This window comes from Danio rerio, chromosome 4, assembly GCF_052040795.2.
Source record: "Danio rerio strain M-AB ecotype USA chromosome 4, GRCz13ab, whole genome shotgun sequence".
Taxonomy (NCBI): Eukaryota; Metazoa; Chordata; class Actinopteri; order Cypriniformes; family Danionidae; genus Danio; species Danio rerio.
In genome coordinates this window covers 62,109,370-62,129,427 of record NC_141024.2, presented here as the reverse complement: position 1 = coordinate 62,129,427, position 20,058 = coordinate 62,109,370, and the positions used below count along the sequence as shown (strand labels likewise).

The following is a 20,058-nucleotide window of genomic DNA, read 5'->3' as shown; positions in this document are numbered from 1 at the left end:
ACTATAAACAGGAAGAAAATAAACAATATAAATTTACATTCACAATGTGGACATAACAAAGATGTTTCTGGCAAATATCTCACATATCTTGTAATCTGGCTCTTTTCTGCTTCTAAACTAACATGAACACAAAATATCAGGCAATAAAAGTGATCAGCAGACAGTGATGCTGGTTCTGATATAGTCCAGTGACAATCACATGTTGAACAAACTCAAATAAAGCAAATGACAAAAAACTCCTAAACTAATCCTTTATAACTGAAGTATTATGAACAATAAACAGAACACAAACCCACAAAGCTTCCAAAGGGCGAGGAGGACTGCAGATTGGTCTGGATTCACTGCTCTCCAACTTAGCAATGTTTGGAGATGATGAAGAGGCATTTGACAGAAGATGAAGATCTCCATCATATTTCAAGTCATTTAACACTGAATTCTGCTTTATTATTGTGCTGCGCTTTTGTCAATTGATCATTGAATGAATCCTTCAGTCTTTATATCTGTCTGTTTCTGTGTTTCCATTCTGTTTTCTGTTTCCACATCTGATCTAAAAGCTCTGTGTGTCATTCAGAAGCTGATTTGACAGCTCCACACACACTCATGTTGTTTTACTGCAGTTATTAATGCACTGAGATCAGCCAATCACAATCCAGCATTCAGCACACACTCCACATGTCTTATTGTGTGTGTGTGTGTGTGTTTGTGTGTTATAAACTGATGTTTGTGTACTGACTGAATGTGAATCTGTGTGTGTTTACAGTTTGGATCATGGAGGAGAGACGAGGATTACAGCAGGACCACACAAATGTAGGACTACACACACACACACACACACACACACACACACTCTCTCTCAAACACACACGCACACTCCCTTCTGTCTCTCTCTCTTTCTCACACGCACACGCTGGCACACAATCAGACATACACACTCACTCTCACACACAAACACACACTTCCTCGCTCTCACACACACACACACACACACACTTCCTCTCTCTCTCACACTCACACACACACACACCTCTCACACAAACACACACTCACACACACACAGCAGTGACCACATGCACTCACACACTCCCTCTCTCTCTCTCTCTCTCTCTCACACACACAACACACATGCCCGCACACATACTCAAACACACTCCCTCTGTCACACGCACACACACACACACAGCTGTGGTTGTAAATGTGTGTGTTCTTGTGTTCAGATGTCTGTTTCCTCACTCTGGATCCAAACACAGCACACACTCGACTCATTCTGTCTGAGGAGAACAGAGAGGTGAAGCGTGTGAGAGAGAATCAGCCGTATCCTGATCATCCAGACAGATTTGATGGTTATGTTTATCCTCAGGTGTTGTGCAGAGAGAGTGTGTGTGGACGCTGTTACTGGGAGATTGACTGGAGTGGAGATGATGGTGTGTTTATATCAGTGTCATATAAGAGCATCAGGAGGAAGGGAGGAGGTGTTGAGTGTTGGTTTGGATGTAATGCTCAGTCCTGGAGTTTGCTCTGTGATTCCTCCAGTTTCTCATTCAGACACAATAACACACTCACTGATCTCCCAGTGGAGGCGCTCAGCAGGAGAATAGGAGTGTTTGTGGATCACAGTGCAGGAACTCTGATCTTCTACAACATCTATAGAGACACAATGAGCCTCATCCACTCAGTCCAGACCACATTCACTGAGCCACTCTGTGCTGGGTTTGGGTTTAGTTCTGGATCATCAGTGAAACTGAGCTGAAGACTGACGAGAGATTTACCCAGAATCCTCTGCAGGAGCAGTCAGCAGCTGTGTGTGTGTGTGTGTGAGAGAGAGAGAACGTGTGTGTGTGTGTTTGTGTGAGAGAGAGAGAGTGTGTGTGCGTGTGTGTGTGCATGCATGTGTTCACTCCTCTGTGTACATGTGTGCATGTGTAGTGTGAGAGTGTCTATGTTTGTGTGTGTGAGAGTCTGTATTTGTGTGTGTGTGTGTCCATGTGCATGTGTGTGTGAGAGAGAAAGTCTGTGTGTGTGCGCGTGTGTTTGTGTGTGTGAGAGAGTCTGTATTTGTGTGTGTCCATGTGCATGTGTGTGTGAGAAAGTCTGTTTGTGTGTGTGTACGTGTGTGTGTGCGTGTGTTTGTGTGCGCGTGTATGTGTGTGCGCGCGTGTGTGTGCATGTGCGTGTGTGTGTGCGCGCGCGTGTGTGCGTGTGTGTGTGTTCACTGTTATGTTCGTGCGTGTGTGTGTGTGTGCGTGTGTGTGTGTGTGTGTGAGTGCGTGTGTGTGTGTGTGTATGTGTGTGCGTGTGTGTGTGCGTGTGTGTGTGTGTGATGCATGTTTGTCTCTGTGTGTGTGTGTGTGTGTGTGTGTGTGTGTGTGTGTGTGAGAGAGAGAATGAGTGTGTTTGTGTGAGAGTAAAAAAGAGATTTTTGTGTGCGTGTATGTGTGCATGTCTTCACTGCTCTGTGTCTCTATATTACACGTGTTTGTGTGTTTGTGTGAGATTGTCTGTGTTTGTAAGTGTGTGTATGTGTGTGTGAGAGAGAGTGTATTCGTACATGCATGCTTGTGTTTTTGTTTGAGAGTGTCTGTGTGTGTGTGTGTGTGTGTGTGAGAGAGTGTGTTTGAGTGTTTTGTGTGAGTACATGTGTATTGTAATGAATGGTGCCATTATTAACGTGAGACGACGAAAATACAAACTCAAACCTCTCCTGTACTCTGACAATGCTTCAGAGCTTCACTTTATCTAAATCAGTCAAGTGTAAGAGAAGAGCACGACGTGACCAGAAGAGGGCGCGCAAGACCAATGAACGGAGAGGGAGAGAGATGTTACCTATCTCTGACCCTCATCTGCTCTTACCTTCCCCTGACCTCCTGTCCTCTGAGTGCATACGGCTAGCGCAGCTGACCCTGAAGGCCTGAGACTCTCTGGTCATGGAAGCCGGGAAGTCTCATAGTCTCCGTAGGCACGGATACCTCGGGTCGGGGATACCTCGATATCGCTTTAATGGCTTAAAACTGTCTAAACAATGCTACATGAAAGTGTTTGTATGTTGATTCGTGGTCTTAGATGTACCTATGGGAAAACTATAAATGTGTTCAATAAGACATGACCTATAGCTTTTGCTGACTATTAGAATTGAGTGGTCAGACCACATCCTACAGTTGGTCCTAGTAATTTATAATTAGTGTTTTGATTTAGCAGGTAAAACCCAAATAGTGTTTGGGTACTTGTATTGAATATGTCAAGTCCTCACTGATATATGAGGTGTGGTTATGTGCATGACCTGATTCTGAGTGTATTAAAGCTGAGCCGCTCTGACCAGCTTTGCGCTTTCTGACTTCTCTATACTGAGGTTGGTTTTATCCTAAAATAAGGATTTTGTTTCTGTTATTGGTCTTTTGTTTATTCTACTTTTCAATTTATTTTATTTTATTAATAAAAGTGTATTTTATTACTTTTCTTTACTGGAGTGGACATTGATTTCATTTGCCAGAACCCATTAAGTTACCCTGTGTGGTGAAATATGAATCTATTCTTTAGCAAAATACATTATAAAGACGATCCTTTACCTAAACTCTAGCTAAGAAATATAGCGAAGGGAGGATCTGGTTTATCTTTATTTAATCACAATAATTAAACAAAGGCGAATCAGCACAGCACCTACTTTCCATAAAGGGCCACAACAGCATGTATGTGCTCCGACATGATGTTTAGTAGTACATTCATTTATTGAGTTGTTTTGGATGTAGTTAATCGAGACAACACACAGTTAATCACTCTTGTTCCACCAGATGGCAGCGTCTCCATTGTTTTTGTAAAGGGCTTTCAGTGGTAACGTGACTAAAAGCACTCTCTGGTCTTTGCATTTCTTGAACACAATCGATCCGCACATTTGAATTGATGCAAGTTTCTGAACTGCTCTAGCACAGACTTGTGTTTTGTCTTGTTAAAAACAGCTGAATATTGCCTATAGTTTTACGAAAGTGTTTTAGCATGACAATGTAGAAATATACGTGGAATATACCCAGCTAACATAAGACCAGCGGGCCACTGGCACTTTTCCGACGGTGGTCCGCCATCGCACCGCTGGTTTGTTGGCGGCCCACGGTCGGTCCACAGGTCATTTTTAAATATTATAGCCTATTAGCCTTTACAGTTGTATTCAATATAAATATGTCCAATAATAAAATCAAGTACAAAATACTTAATCATTATAACATTTATTTATAATACAGCATAACGAACATACATTAAACACTTAGATTATAATGAAATGTTTCAAAAACACATATGTTAACAAATATAACAAAATAAATATAAAATACATACAAATATAATATAACAACATACATACTGTAAGAACGGTCTTTAAACCACAGCGGTTCGAATTGTAGTTCTGCCGAGCGACTAAAAAGTGATCAGCATGATGGTAAAAAACTACATTTCTAGTCAAACCATTCTTCTGCAATCTCATACCAAAAACGGAAATAAGGGCAGTATTAATAGCTATAAATGTGAGAGAGCGTTTATCTTATGTGATTGTATTGCATTGCTATATGGAACAATTAAGTGTTGATGTTAAATCAAAAGTAATTCACAAATACTTGAAAATGAAATGATTTAATGACAATAATTCTCTATGGTTACAACTGAATTAATAACAAAATACTGTATAAAATGATCAAATATGAAATGATAAAACGTATGGTATAAATTGTACCCAGCTTAAATGTAAAATTAAAGTTACCAGAGGTAGAAGGAGAGACACAGGGGGAGAGAGAGAGAGAGACAAAGAGAACAGGCCCAGAAGCCTGATTGCTGTAGAGTCAGAAAAGATAGACTCCAGAGGAGGAGAGGAGCAGAGCAGGAGAGAAGCAGGCCAGGAAAAGAGAGGGCAGGAAAAAGAGACAGAGCTCGAGTTTACCACCTATCTTGTATCTTTCTTGACCATGTGACTAAAGCCAATCAAGACATTCAAACTGACCAATCAACATGTGACCACACCATAAAACCCCCAAAGTCCACACAACAGGCCCTGATCTTATCAGTATCTGCCTTTGTAGTCAGTATGGACGTTCTTGAGTCAAAAAGCATGTTTTGTCATATAAACAAATGCATATGATAATTTAGCCTCTTACAATACAAGTTACATTTTACAGTAGTTTTATAAGTAATGTTAAGGGTTTAAATATGAACTAATATGAACAATACCTGTACAGCATAATTTATGTACAGCATTTACTAATGCATTAATTAAATCAGTCATGCTTGTTAACATTAGTTAATACATTGCGAGTTAACATGAATAAACAATTAACAACTTTTTACCATTCACCAACATTAGCAAAGATGAATACATACTGTAATAAATGTATTTTTTATTATGTTAGTAAATACATTAACTAATACATACAACCTTATTGTAAAGTGGTAGCCATTCAACAATGAGTTTTCTATAATAAAAACCCATTCAACACCCTACATTCCTCCAGGGGCGCTACAGGCATCTAAGTTAACACAAGCTCCAGCTCACACTGCCCAAATGGCCAATCAGCATCCACTAAACCCAATTTCAGTGCCACGACCCACTTTTAACCCTATGCATACAACAGTTACTCATAATGCTATGCCCCACACAGACAGTGATATTATACCACCAACAGCTCCTCATCAGAGAGTGGCAGCTGCATCCAACATGCCTATTTGCCCACAGCCCTTTGCAAATGCACCTGTTTCCCAAACTGGCTACTTGCCTCAACCCGGAACAGAGCTTTTGATGGCCGCAGCCTATGGCATCCCTCGCCCAACACTACCTGTGTTTGAAAGTGGTACAGAAAGTGACTTTGCCCTCCTGAAATTGGCCTTAGACAGCCTACTAAGTCCCCATACTCACATTAGCGAGCAATACAAATACCAAGTATTAATGAGTCATCTGAAATTTGCTAGTGCACAACAGCTAGCTAAAGCTTATATGCACCACCCACAACCTTACACCGCAGCCTTACAAGCTTTACAGGCGAAGTATGGCCAGCCCAGACAGCTAGTTCAATCCGAATTAGGGGCTATTATGAGTACATCACCACTTAAAATAGGTGACGCAAACTCATTTGACTTATTCGCCCTGTTTGTCCAATCCCTAGTCTGTATGCTGAGGACTCTAGAGGGCCAGAATGGATTTGAGCTCATGTGTGGTTCCCATGTTGACCGCCTTTTAGGAAAAATGCCCCCTGCCTACAGGGATAGCTTTGTGGAGTACTGCTTTAGTCATGGCATCCTTCAATCTGGTACAGACAGAACATATACACTTCCCGACCTAGCAGCCTGGTTACAGACAAAATCCTAAGCCAAGCGGATCTCCAGTAGAGCAGTTGCTATGTTCCAGTCAGATATTACAAAGTCATCTGGCAGGAGTAAAAGTTCTTCATATCATTGGGAACGTCCAACAACTTCGTTTCTGACTTCAGAAAATGCTGTTAAGCCACAAGCAGCAACACCAGCAAAAGGTCCCAAGCCAAAGCCGTACTGCCGTACTGTGACAACCCAGACCACTATCTGAACTCATGTGACAAATTCAAGAAGCTGACCATCGATCAAATCGTCAGTTGGATCACAAGAGACAAACGCTGTTGGAAGTGTGGGAGGAATCACGTAGTTAATACTTGTAACCTCAAGCGGCCATTTAAAATATGCAAAGAAATCCATCTTACCATACTGCATGACTCAATTAAAGACACTTCCAGAGCAGTTCTGATGGTGAGTTTGCCTTCGACACAAATCTATCTGGATAGACCTAACTGCTCACAGAAGGTGATGCTCAAGGTCGCACGAGTTCACATGCACAGTCAAACCCAAACCATTGAGGCTTATGCCGTGCTCGACGATGGCTCAGAAAGGACTATTGTCCTCCCTCAAGTAGTTCTACAGCTTGGGCTTAGTGGAGCTCCAGAAGTGCTTTCTCTGCAGACAATCAAGCGAAACCATACTAACTTTGATGGGTCCAAAGTCACCTTTGAGGTCTCTCCATTTGCCAAGACATCAGAGAGGTATGTCACACGCAATGCCTTTTTTGCCCCTGGTCTATGTCTTGCTGAGCATAACTACCCTGTTGCAGCACTCCAGAAATCATACCAAGCCGTTACTCTTCATCGGCTCTGACCTGCCACACCTCCTGACGCCAACACTGCCAGTACGGAGGGGACCAGATGGTGGCCCCGTTGCTATACGTACCAAGCTTGGTTGGGTACTTCAGGGACCAATGAGTCCAATTCAGCCCCCCAAAGGCCTGCAACAATGCCTACATATTATGACAGCCCCATCACGTGAAGAGCTGTCTCAGCATGTGGAGCGCTTGTGGCAAATTGACACATTGCCATACAATGAAAAGCTGATAACAAGATCACAGCAAGACAAACAATGTCATAACCTCTTACAGACTACTACTGTCAGAGTAGACATAAATGGGATACAGCGTTACGCTACTCCACTGCAAAGACGTACCCCCATCACTTTGCTCCATACAGGCATTGAAGCTGTATTGCCCAGACCAGAAACCTTGAAAGAAAATTAGCCAACAATCCTGAGCAGGCACAGGTTTACTGTTCTGAGATCCAAAAGCTTGAGTCAGCATGTTACATCACAAAGATAACACCACAAGAGGCAAACAACTCCACAGAGTCATGGTTTATTCCACAGCACCTGGTGCATCATAATGGAAAAGATCGTATCGTTTTTAACTGCTTCTTCCAGTATAATGGCCAAAGTCTAAATGAACAACTTCTTCCTGGGCCAATGCTAGGACCATCTCTGTTGGGGGTGATATTGAGGTTCCGACAGCATGCCGTTGCAGTGAGTGGGAATATCAAAGGCATGTTTCACCAAGTGCGTCTGTTACCTGGGGACCGGCCTGTGCTGCGATTCATCTGGAGGAACATGAATAGGGAGGCAGTTCCGGACATTTACGAATGGCAGGTTGTTCCATTTGGCACAACATGCAGCCCGTGCTGTGCCATTTATACCCTTCAGTGCCATTCCCAGAAAAACAGAGAAAGTAGGCCAGACCTAGCTGATATTGTGGAGACCTCATTTTACGTCGACAACTGCCTACACAGTACCCCCAATCAAGATGAAGCCAAAGCTATAATTGATGGCCTACGAGAGTCACTGTTAAAGGGAGGCTTTGAAATCTGACAGTGGGCGTGCAACGTACCTTCTGTCCTGAAGCATCTTCCATCAGAGGCTATATCGGCTAGTAGCGAGTGCTGGTTGTCCCAGAGTAGCTCTTACCTGCAGGAACTCACCCTTGGCTTGCAATGGAACTGTATTGATGACACCCTTGGTTATAAAAACCGCATAGCCGAACTCATCCAGCCAACAATGAGGAACCTGTACAAAACCCTGGCTAGTCAGTTTGACCCCCTGGGCTTTATTATACCCTTTACCACTAGGGCTAAAACCTTGATTCAGGATCTCTGGAAACAAAACCTAAGCTGGGATGACCCTATCGAACCCTTATACTTGCGTGATAAATGGTCCACATGGGTTGCAGAACTCTCCCATATCACTAAAGTACAATTCGCCAGACCATACGCTCCTGCAATGTCAGATACTCCCTCCACCATTAGAGTTACATGTATTCTGTGACGCCTCAGAAAGGGCATATGGCTCGGTGGCGTATCTTCAAATCCGGAATGAGGAGAAGGTCCATGTATCCTTTGTCCTAGCTCGCTCTAAAATGGCTCCTCGCAAATGTGTGCTGCACACTCTGGCGCTCAGATGTCAAAGGTCATACAAGCTGAGCTTACTATCCCCATACACCAAGTTACACATTGGACCGACTCAACTACTGTGCTGCATTGGCTAAAGTCAGAATCTTGCCGGTACAAAGTGTTTGTAGGGTCGAGAGTAGCTGAAATTCAGACACTGACAGATGTTTCCAGGTGGAGGTATGTTGACTCCAACAGAAACCCCGCCGACCACATTACCAGGGGGCTTACTTTAGAAGAAATAGCAGGCCCTCACCAGTGGAGATATGGACCATCATTCTTGACTCAACCACAGGAAGTATGGCCAGTGACACCCAGCACAAAGTCTGAGCCTGATTTGAATGAAGTCAAACGAGCATCGTTCATTGCAGCCATTAGTGTTACCCCAAGCCCAGTACCAGCAGACCTCAGTTAGTTCAGAACTTGGAAGGAACTTCTTCAAGCAACTGTCATGTCATGTGATGGGGCGGCTGACGCTGAAACTACAAACGATGCCTCAAAGTATATACAGGCGGGAAAGCTTCTCTTAGCGCATGCTCAGCTTGATTCGTTCCCAGAGGAATTTAGAGCCCTGAAAGCTGGACAGCCCATTCCGACAGATAGCCGTTTTCGACAAAGATGCTGAGTTGATAAGAGTGGGTGGACGTCTTCGTCGTGCTGAAACCCTGTCATTTGATACCATTCACCCGATCGTTCTAGACTCTCACCATCAAGTCACAAAGTTACTGATCCAAGACATATATCAACAACTCCATCACCCTGGTGCGAAACGAGTACTAGCAGAGCTAAGGCGTCGATATTGGGTGCTTAGAGGTCGTGAAGCTGTGCGCAAACACCAGCATTTCTGTCAGAAGCCTGCTGAAATACTCTGTGATAATGGGACTAATTTTGTAGGAGGGGACCACGAGTTAAGAGACTCATTTAAGCAAATGGCCTCAAAGCTTCAGACACTGCTAGCTCAACAGCAGATTCAGTTTCGATTTTACCCACCAAACGCACCTCACTTTGGTGGAACCTGGGAGCGAGAAGTAAAATCGGTTAAGGCTGCTTTGCAAGTCATTCTTCGGGAACAATGTGTACCAGAGTCTTTCCTACAAACCTTACTAGTGGAGGTGGAGGGCATACTAAATTCCAAACCCTTGGGCTACGTCTCATCTGACATTGCTGACCCAGATCCTGTAACCCCAAATATGATACTAATGGGACGTCATGATGCCTCCTTGTCCCAAGTCCTTTATGACTCTAATGAGATGCTGGGTAAACGCAGTTGGCGACACAGTCAAGTACTGGCTGACCAATTCTGGGCCGCATTTGTCCATCGCTACTTACCAGAACTACAGGGCAGGGAAAAATGGAGAACAGATGGCAAAGGGCTGGTAGTCGGCCAAGTTGTACTACTAATAGATAATCAACTACCGCGTGCGCTGTGGCCTGTGGGAACTGTTACGGAGACCTATGCAGGGGCGGACGGGAGGATTCGAACTGCCAAAGTCCAAGTCAAGGATAAGTCGTATCTGAGGCCTGTTGTAAAACTCATTCAAATTCTGGAAATGAAGGATAAAGACACAGAAACCAAAGATGGCCTTTCTTAAGGGTTACAATTATCTTTATCGATAATTGGGGGTGGCTATGTCAGAAAGCCCACTAGGAACCGAAAATATTCAGCGAGTTTCACATGGACTGTTATTAGCGGTGCAACTTCCCATACTCGGATGCCAGGCCAGATCCCAATGCGCTCCTTTTCTTCCGACATGTTGTGCGTTCATGCACCAAATGTGAGTAATAATGTGACAATCACTGAGTGAACATTTACACCTTTCATATAAGAGACTGTTTGTTATATATAACAACGATCGCGCCGATCACGCTAGCCGCGAGAGAATACAGTGTGCAATATATGCTCCGTCATTCCGCCTATTGCCTTTTACTGCCATTTAACTAATTAGTTTGTTATAACATATATATTTGTTCCTTTATTTTAACTGTTTAATCATTGTATATATGGTGTGATTTCTCATTGAAGTGAATGTGTAAAGATACATTATATTTATACTGTATTCCTCATCTGTTCTATAGACCACAACATACTTGAAGGAAAGTTTGATGGCACTGACTGCTTAATAATTGTTATTAAAGAAGTTTGAAGAGGATTACTTCTTTGTTGCCTGATTCTCTGACCGGAATCAATGTCCATATTTGTCCGCCTAAATTTACTCAGTTGACAGAGGCATAGTACCACGTCACAAAGACAAACTTTGAGACTTCTCATTATAAAAATAAACTATTAAAAACATTATAAATAAATTTGCATTATTTATATTTTAACATTATTAAAATTATTTATTATAATATTATAATAAATTATACCATTCTTATGACATTTAACGTTATTATAAATAACATAACAATAAATTACATTGTGAATAAATATTAACATACATATTACAATAAATGTAAACGTGCATTATTATTACAAAATCAAACTAAAACTTCTGGAGGTTATTAATAACTGCACTGGGGCAGCACAGTGGCTCAGACTGTCACCTCAAAGCAAAAAGGTTGCTGGTATGAGTCCCGGCTGGGTCCGCTGGCATTTCTGTGTGGAGTTTGTAGCCTGTTTTTTTATGAAAAAATATTAATTTTTATTTTATTTCTATTTATCACAAGAAAAGAACTCGAATAAATGGTTGTAATACTGAAAAAAAAAATTAGACACTGTGTGTATTTGATTAATTTGTTTCTACATGCAATTTCAGAGAAGTGCCTCGGTGACATGACAGATAGCTTTGGTTTGTGACAGAAATGTTGAAAGTTCTCCCAGTTCTTCTTCTTTCCCACCACACATTTATGCATGTGTAAATAATGCTCCACAGTTCCACAATCATTCCTCTGACTGTTAAATCACATGTGAATCTCTTATAACCTCATTCACTTACTGCTTCAAGAAATCCAAGAGGCGAGGGCTGGGACAAATGCAGTGTTTAGTTTACATCCACTAACATGGCCAGCAGGCCTCACTGATCTGGGCTACATCCCTGTGTAAATGTTTTCTGCATTGGGTTGAATTTATTTGAACCCTTTCAGAAACACATGGAGTCAGATGTGCTTCAGGCATTAGTGATGAGCCAGTCTAGATCAAACACAATGTGCTAGAAGACTGAGTACCTGTCTTACTTCTGTCCTCACAGATAAAACTGAACAGAACGCCACAAACTTGAAGCAGGACTTCCAGGACTGAGAGAAATAAACAACTATTAATTGAAGTGAAAGCACAAGCGGCCGGCACTTCTGTTGACATACAGTACATGAAGGGCTCTGTCTGTGAGAGCAATGGCCTTGACCCCCCAGTTCTGTGTTCTGCTCAGTTGGCTTCAGCTCTTCTGTGACTTTTCTTGACGTCTCAGCATCATTCTACACTTTTTTGTACAAGCAAGCTTCCCCTGAAAGAAGATTTTATTAGTTTTTATTTAAGGCCTTGGTGCTTTCTGTCCAGCTAATATGTGTCCAGATGCAGTTTAATGTGTATGTCGATTGAACTCCTTCAGCATGAAGCCCATCAAAATAAGCGGAGTCAGCAGTGTGCTCTTCCTTCTGAAACATTACTCCATGCTCTTTAAGTTTAATGTGTTTATAATGTATTTATTTTATGAAAATGTTATTTATGAAAGTTTATTTACGTTTTCTGTTAGATTAATACGATGAGCTTTAAACACTGACAGTTCTGAGCTTTATAATGGCAACAAACTGCAACCAACAGTTCTGGTTCAGGGTTTAGTGGCGGCTTTCTGAAGTGGAGCGAGGAAAATGTCCAGCACACATCAGCTGACACCCAATTTCAATTCAGTTTAGAAATTCAAGAAATGTGCAGTCGACTCAGAGATCTAATGAAACTGGAATATATTTTTATTATTCATTCATTCATTTTCTGTTCGGCTTAGTCCCTTTATTAATCTGGGGTCGCCACAGCGGAATGAACCGCCAACTTATCCAGCACATTTTTACGCACTCATAAACTATGGAAAATTTAGCCTACCCAATTCACCTGTACTGCACACTGTGTGGGTAACCAGAGCACCCAGAGGAAACCCATGCAAACGCAAGGAGAACACACAGAAACGCCAACTGACCCAGCTGAGGCTCGAATCAGCGAGCTTCTTGCTGTTAGGCGACAACACTACCTACTGTACCACTGCGTCACCTTATCAGAAATCTTATAAGCATAAATGTAAATATATTAAATGTAACCTCCTTTACTTTTATTTTGCCCTCCCAGCGCTCACCCTGGGGCAGATGTGTTCAGACTCAGCATCAGTTGAACATCTTTAATCAGCCGCAGGTCATCTAGAGGAGCTTTAACACATGAGCTGTTCACACTTCTGTATGGTCCATATCAGAAAGAGTGACGGTCGAGTTCTGCTGGAGACCTGCACATAGAGGAACACATGGACATCAGACTGCTGATCAATCTGCACAGGAGACGATGAAGAGGAGGAAGACAGATGATGGAGGAAAAGCTGAAACAAATCTATTATCAAGGGAAATATTAAGACAGAATGATGAGGAGTTTAGGATGAAGATAAGAGACGACATTTATATAACATTAAAATATTAGTGGAGACAAATAAACATGCATGTGAGAAACAGAGAGGAGGAAGTGATGTGAACTAGACTGAGGTGAGGACACACTCCACTAAACTCAACACTGACATTAATGGAGTTCAGGAACATGATTAATGTGGAGACTGTAGAGTTCTAGAGAACATGTCAGATTTGATGGAGGACATATGCGAGAGAGGAGGAAATTGATTAAATATGTAAATAATAACGGACATGAAGAGACGTTCAGAATATAGATTGTGACAGTACTGTCTCTTCTTCCAGTGAGACCTGGTCAAGATGGCAGGCAGCACAAACAGTTTCACATAAGAATGGGATCCTATTGATGTTGATTCAGCTATAATAATAAAATAATACACTTTATTTATATTGCGCTTTTCTCAAACTCAAAGCACTAACAAGAGCATCAAAACACAGAAGAACATCAAATACACACAAACGTAAGAATGATAATAATAAAAATATACATATGAAAAGAAGGCCTCATATAAATATTTATTTCTTTATTTATAGGCCCAGGGCAGGCTGCGCTGAGTATTTTAAATAAGTGGGTTTAAATTAAATACAATAGGATCGTTGGCTGTGCACTAGCAACATCTCAGGTAGACAACTCTTTTAAGAGCTGAACTAAAAGAAGTTTAAGGGCAATAAGCCTAGACAATACGGTCAGCTGCAATGCCTATTTCACATGCGTCTTCCAACACAACAAGACTTTCGAGACTTTCTAAAACCCTGGATTAATGAAGAAAGTTTCTAATTAACTAATTCAACACAAACGTATAATTCATAATAAATAATGTGTTGTAGTTCAGATTAACAGATGAGCTCGCTGTCTGTGCGTCGCAGTAATAGTGAACTTGACATTTGCTCTTTGTGACTAAATTATGTTATACTGCGGGTCCATATATATATATTTGTTAAAAATGTTTATTTAGCATTTTATATGCGTATAATATTGTATTTTAATAAATTAAAAAATAATTTCACCCCCCACCCCCATTTTTCATACCATATACATGTTTTTATGAATTTATTATGTATCATATTGATTCATCAGGCCTTTTGGTAACTTCTTAGCTCAAAACTATTTTAATTTTAGCTACAAACAAAGTTATAACATTTCAATTAAATAGAACTTTTGCTTGTTTCTGTTTTTTTTTTTTTTTTACACTAAACATTTGACAGTCTTTTTTATTTAACTTTTAGCAGTTTCAGTCAATTGTTCTTGCAAAGACAGACCTTACACTTTTCACAGTATGCATGTGAGAAGTAATTGCAATGTTCTTTTGCCCTTTAGGACTCCCATGTCTATCATTTTGTTTTGACAAATGTAGTACAAAAAGTCCAAAAGCAAGGCTAGTCAAGGTGATATAATCATTTAGTGAGGGAAAATTAAATTGAGAAGAAATTTGGGGTGGTATGAGATGCATTTCTTTGTGACTTAACATGCTTAATGTAATTATACCTTTTACTACTTCATACTATTTCAGTTGTGTTCAGAACTGCGAAACTGCATTTTTTGAAGCATATTGATAACTTTATGAAAAAATATCTTTAATTTATTGATGGAAATATTTTCCACATTTTATCACTTGCCTGTTATAAAATTTAGTTGGATTGAAGGGGGGCGCGTAAAAGTTGAAGTTGATACCCATCAGCAAATGTGCAGTTGGGCCCCTGCATATACATATTGCAAATAGACTACTATTCGGTGCTGCCAACTGTTTGCATTTTATTTGATGCATTTACTGTTGCATGAAATAATAAAAAAGGGAAGTGCGCTGGTAAAGAGCGTGATGTGCACAGAAATTCACCCATTCTGAAGTAAGTTCTCTTTAACCTCATAGGGTATATGCTGAGCTAGTGCTGTTCCCATGCTGATCCACTTCCGGTGACTTGTTATTATGAACTTTTACCATTTTATACGGTTCCTTATACAGCATCGATGTTGTGATGTCATTAAAATAAAAACGAGACAAAAAGCCGTTTACTCGCACGCTCCCGTCAGAATCGGCAGGCTAGCGCAGAAGCTCCATTGAATATACTGGGGTAAAATAAATGCTCATATTATAAAGATATGGTGGGGGAATGTAATTTAATGCAGTGCTTCTTGTACAATCTGAGACCCACCTTAAATCGGATATCACTCAGCTAGTGGAGATCGCTGATTTTTAAAGAAAACAGACCTTAAACGCACCGGATTTTGCATTGCCATTCAATTCGCCGGAAGCGCTTAACCCAGATAATGGCAAATTAAAAGTCCTATTAGCATGCTTCGGCATATACCCCATTCTTCTTAAATTGTAGAAAATCTTTAAAATGACAGGCCTTTAATCAAGCCTTTTCCATCTGGAGAATTACAGTTATTAATAGCTTAGTCCTTATTAATGATCAGTTAATAAAACACATCATTTACAGATCTACTGAAGAATAAGACGAATGCGCAATAACTATAATATTTTTACACTTTACAGCTTTACAGTGCGTGTGTCAAACATGTGTTCATTGATCTAAGCCTGCTAACTGATCAAATGACAGAATATGTAAACTTATTTTATAAATATATAATTAAATAATAATAATAGTTCAAATCCTGCGTGCTGGTCCACAGAGGGCTCTTATTTTGAAGGTTACGTCACAAACTCAGATTTGGTTGACCAATCAAAGGAAAGTTGGCGTTTCAGCACCGCCTACATGTGTATAATCGATTTTGAAGTCGTTTATCCGTTTTCCTACCCTAAATTAAAATAATTTAAATTTAGCCAAAATCTTGTTTTTTCAATTCTGGTGAGCAAATGAAAAACGGAAAAACGGCCGCTTTCTTCATTTTTCTTGTTTTGTTTCAGGACGGATATGAATTGGACGGAAGATACCCTGACTCACATGGTCTCCATTAGGTTTTGGGTTGTTTCTCTGGATGTCTTCAAGCAAGCGTTCCTGTTCTTGTTGGTCTTTTGACTAATCATCTGACCCTTTTGTTCAGATCTGTAATATGAGAAAAAAGCAATGATGTTACAAAAGTGTTGCATGAAATTTAACAGGAAGAAACAGCGTAACACCAATCTGCATCATTTACTGATTTATCTGGAGCAGAAAAGTAATGAATTGCCCCATAAGCCTTACTGTAGCTGCACAAATAGGTGATGGTGATCAGCAACAGGCTTAGTGATTCAGTAAATCTCCCTATAGACTGACAAAAGCAACACACGGTGCTCTGGCAGATACAGTAAAGGACAGAGAAATCCTGAGGTTTGTAGCTGCTCATTAAAAAGAAAGTAGAATAAAACAATAAGAATAAAATAACTGAGATAATCGCACCAAGAATGTGAAGCAAACATTGCCTTTTGAAGATATGGAGCCAGAAAAGAGAGGCCTGATTTTGGGGTCTAGTGTGCATTCTTGTATTACTGTTATTGATCAGCTCAAGTTATATAGTTTGGTTTTACTCTGATTTGCATGGATCAATCATTCTGTTTTCAACTTTAATAAATATAACTTATTCCTCTTTAAGTCAAAATATGAACTGAACTTGTCAATAGTGTTCATTTAACATGGAGCGAATGCTAGTTGCTTTACCCATTGAACATTCCAGTGATTATTTATAAAACATTTTACTTACCACAACTTGCCTACTGCTTGACATGGATAACCCGCTGATTTACTGTGTCATCGCTGCAGTACTAACCGTCCTACATCCTCTTGAGACACTCTGCTGCAGCCAAGGCATTTTATACTGTCTGCACAACGGCAATACAAAATGCAATTTAATAAAAGACTTATTAAAAAAAAAACTGTATATGTTCTTGCATGATAAAAGACAACACGTTTAATCATATATATATAATGACTCCTGATGAATGAGTGATCAGACATTTACTGAAGCATTATTAATCTACAGTTGTGCTGGTGAACATCAGTTAATGCACTGAGAGTCAACAAGAACTAACAGAGAACAACTTTACTGTCATCAACTAACATGAACAGATCAATAAATACTGGAATAAATGTGTTTTTATTGTTCAGTTCAAGTCAAATCATGAAGAAGAAGATCAGAAGAGCAGAAACAAACGTCACACTTCATTTCTCCTTTATTCATTGAGCTGCTGGATTTCTCTACAGTTGATTCAAGATTTGACAGAGATTCAGACAGGATTCAGACATTTCCATGTTCATCATCACATTCTAATATCAGCAGTGGATTTGACATTGACTTTTATTATTTGTGCTCAAACAACAGAGAAACAATGAAGAAGATCAATCTGTAGACAAGAATGAGCTGATCTGAACACAGCAGCATCCTGGAGGACACTTCATCAACATCAATGATGACACTGATGAAGACTGAGACACACACACACACACACACGCACACACACACACACACACACACACTCTATCTTTCTTTATCACACACACACACACACACGTAAACAGCAGTGAACATGCACACACACGCACACACACACACACGCACGCACGCACACACGCACATGGACACACACACACATTGTCTGTCGTGCACACACACACACACACACACATACACACACAAATACAAACACGCACGCACGCAAACATACACACACACAAACAGACTTTATCACACACACACATGCATATGGACACACACACACACTGTCTGTTGTGCACACACACAAACACAAATACAAACTCTCACACACAAACATAGACACTCTCACACTACACATGCACGCACACACACACACACAAATGTGCACACTCTCTCTCACACACACACACACATGCGCATACACACAAACGTGCACACTCTCTCTCACACACACACACACACACATGCGCACACACACAAACGTGCACGCGCTCACTCTCACACACACACACAGACAGACACAAACACAGACTTTCTCTCACACACACACACAAATACAGACACTCTCACATGCACACAGTCATGCACACATACTCTCTCACACACAAGCATGCATGCACACACACAAATACAGACTCTCGCACACACACACGCACACACACAAACACACACTGCTGCTGACTGCTCCTACAGAGGATTCTGGGTAAATCTCTCGTCAGTCTTCAGCTCAGTTTCACTGATGATCCAGGATAATAAAGCCCAAACCCAGCACAGAGCGGCTCAGTGAATGTGGTCTGGACTGAGTGGATGAGGCTCATTGTGTCTCTATAGATGTTGTAGAAGATCAGAGTTCCTGCACTGTGATCCACAAACACTCCTATTCTCCTGCTGAGCGGCTTCACTGGGAGATCAGTGTGTGTGTTATTGTGCATGAATGAGAAACTGGAGGAAAAGCAGAACAAACTCCAGGACTGAGCATTAAATCCAAACCAACACTCAACACCATCTCCCTTCCTCCTGATGCTCTTATATGACACTGATATAAACACACCAACATCATCTCCACTCCAGTCAATCTCCCAGTAACAGCGTCCACACACACTCTCTCTGCACAACACCTGACGATAACCATTAAATCTGTGTGGATGATCAGGATACGGCTGATTCTCTCTCACACTCTTCACCTCTCTGTTCTCCTCAGACAGTTTGAGTTGAGTGTGTGCTGTGTTTGGATCCAGAGTGAGGAAACAGACATCTGAACACAAGAATACACACATTTACAACCACAGCTGTGTGTGTGTGTGTGTGTGTGTGTGTGTGTGTGCGTGTGTGTGTGTGTGTGTGCGCGTGTGAGAGAGAGAGAGAAAAAGAAAGAGAGAGAGAGAGTGTGTGTGTGTGTGTGTGTGTGATTGTATGAAAGAGAGAGAGGGTGTGTACGCATGTGTTCACTGCTCTGTGTATGTGTGTGTGTGTGTGTGTGTGTGTGTGAGAGAGAGAGAGGAAGTGTGTGTGTGCGTGTCTAATTGTGTGATTGTATGCATGGGTGTGTGTGTTTGAGAGAGTGTGTAAGAGTGTGTGTGTGTGTGTGAGTGTGTGTCTGATTGTGTGAGTGTGTGCATGCGTGTGTGTGTTTGAGAGAGAGTGTGTGTGTGTGTGTAGTCCTACATTTGCGTGGTCCTGCTGTAATCCTCGTCTCTCCTCCATGATCCAGACTGTAAACACACCCAGATTGTCCTTCAGTCAGTACACACACGCACACACACACACACAGATTGTCCTTCAGTCAGTACACGCACGCACGCACACACACACACACACACACACACACACACACACACACACACATACTTGTTTTTGTGCATTGTGGGGGTCACCTGTCACGGTGGTTACGTAATGGGGACCACCCTTTCTGATGATGTTAGAGACATAAAAAAAATAGTTTGCCACACAAAAATACAAACTATTTCATAAAATCACTTCAGATTTTGGATATTCCGCAAATTTTTTTTTAGACCTGACACAGTGGTCACTTGTGGGGACATTTCAGGTTTTGTGTAGAAGTGGGGTCCGCCACATACACAACCGATTTTTAGACAAAGTGGGGACCAATTCTACACACACTTTACTGGTTTTGAGACAAAGTAAGGACCAGTTCCAGATACACATTACCGGTATTGAGTCAAAGTAGGGACCAGATCTACACACACATTACTGGTATTGAGTCAAAGTAGGGACCAGATCTACACACACATTACAGGTATTGAGTCAAAGTAAGGACCGGATCTACACACACATTACCAGTATTGAGTCAAAGTAAGGACCAGGTCTACACACACA

The 20,058-nt window shown here is 41.2% G+C and overlaps 2 protein-coding genes and 1 long non-coding RNA gene across 4 annotated transcripts in view; 2 read left to right on the top strand and 1 right to left on the bottom strand.

Annotated features, from left to right (window-relative positions):
• si:ch211-203c5.3 overlaps positions 1–3,451 on the top strand; it is a 31,001-nt gene extending 27,550 nt beyond the window's left edge. For both annotated transcript variants that reach the window (XM_087245882.1, NM_001445236.1), the window contains 2 exons: positions 761–807; positions 1,215–3,451. In XM_087245882.1, the coding sequence (XP_087102008.1) occupies positions 761–807; positions 1,215–1,747 (580 nt within the window). In that variant the 3' untranslated portion in view covers positions 1,748–3,451. The remainder of the gene's footprint in view (positions 1–760; positions 808–1,214) is intronic.
• LOC148682295 (uncharacterized) overlaps positions 1–20,058 on the top strand; it is a 560,329-nt gene that overhangs the window by 489,410 nt on the left and 50,861 nt on the right. The gene's annotated exons all lie outside the window — the stretch shown is intronic.
• Positions 17,364–20,058, bottom strand: part of LOC137489658 (uncharacterized) — a 39,522-nt gene continuing 36,827 nt past the window's right edge. The window contains 2 exon segments of the mRNA XM_088650121.1: positions 17,364–18,976; positions 19,387–19,433. Of these exon segments, the coding sequence (XP_088506247.1) occupies positions 18,444–18,976; positions 19,387–19,433 (580 nt within the window). The 3' untranslated portion in view covers positions 17,364–18,443.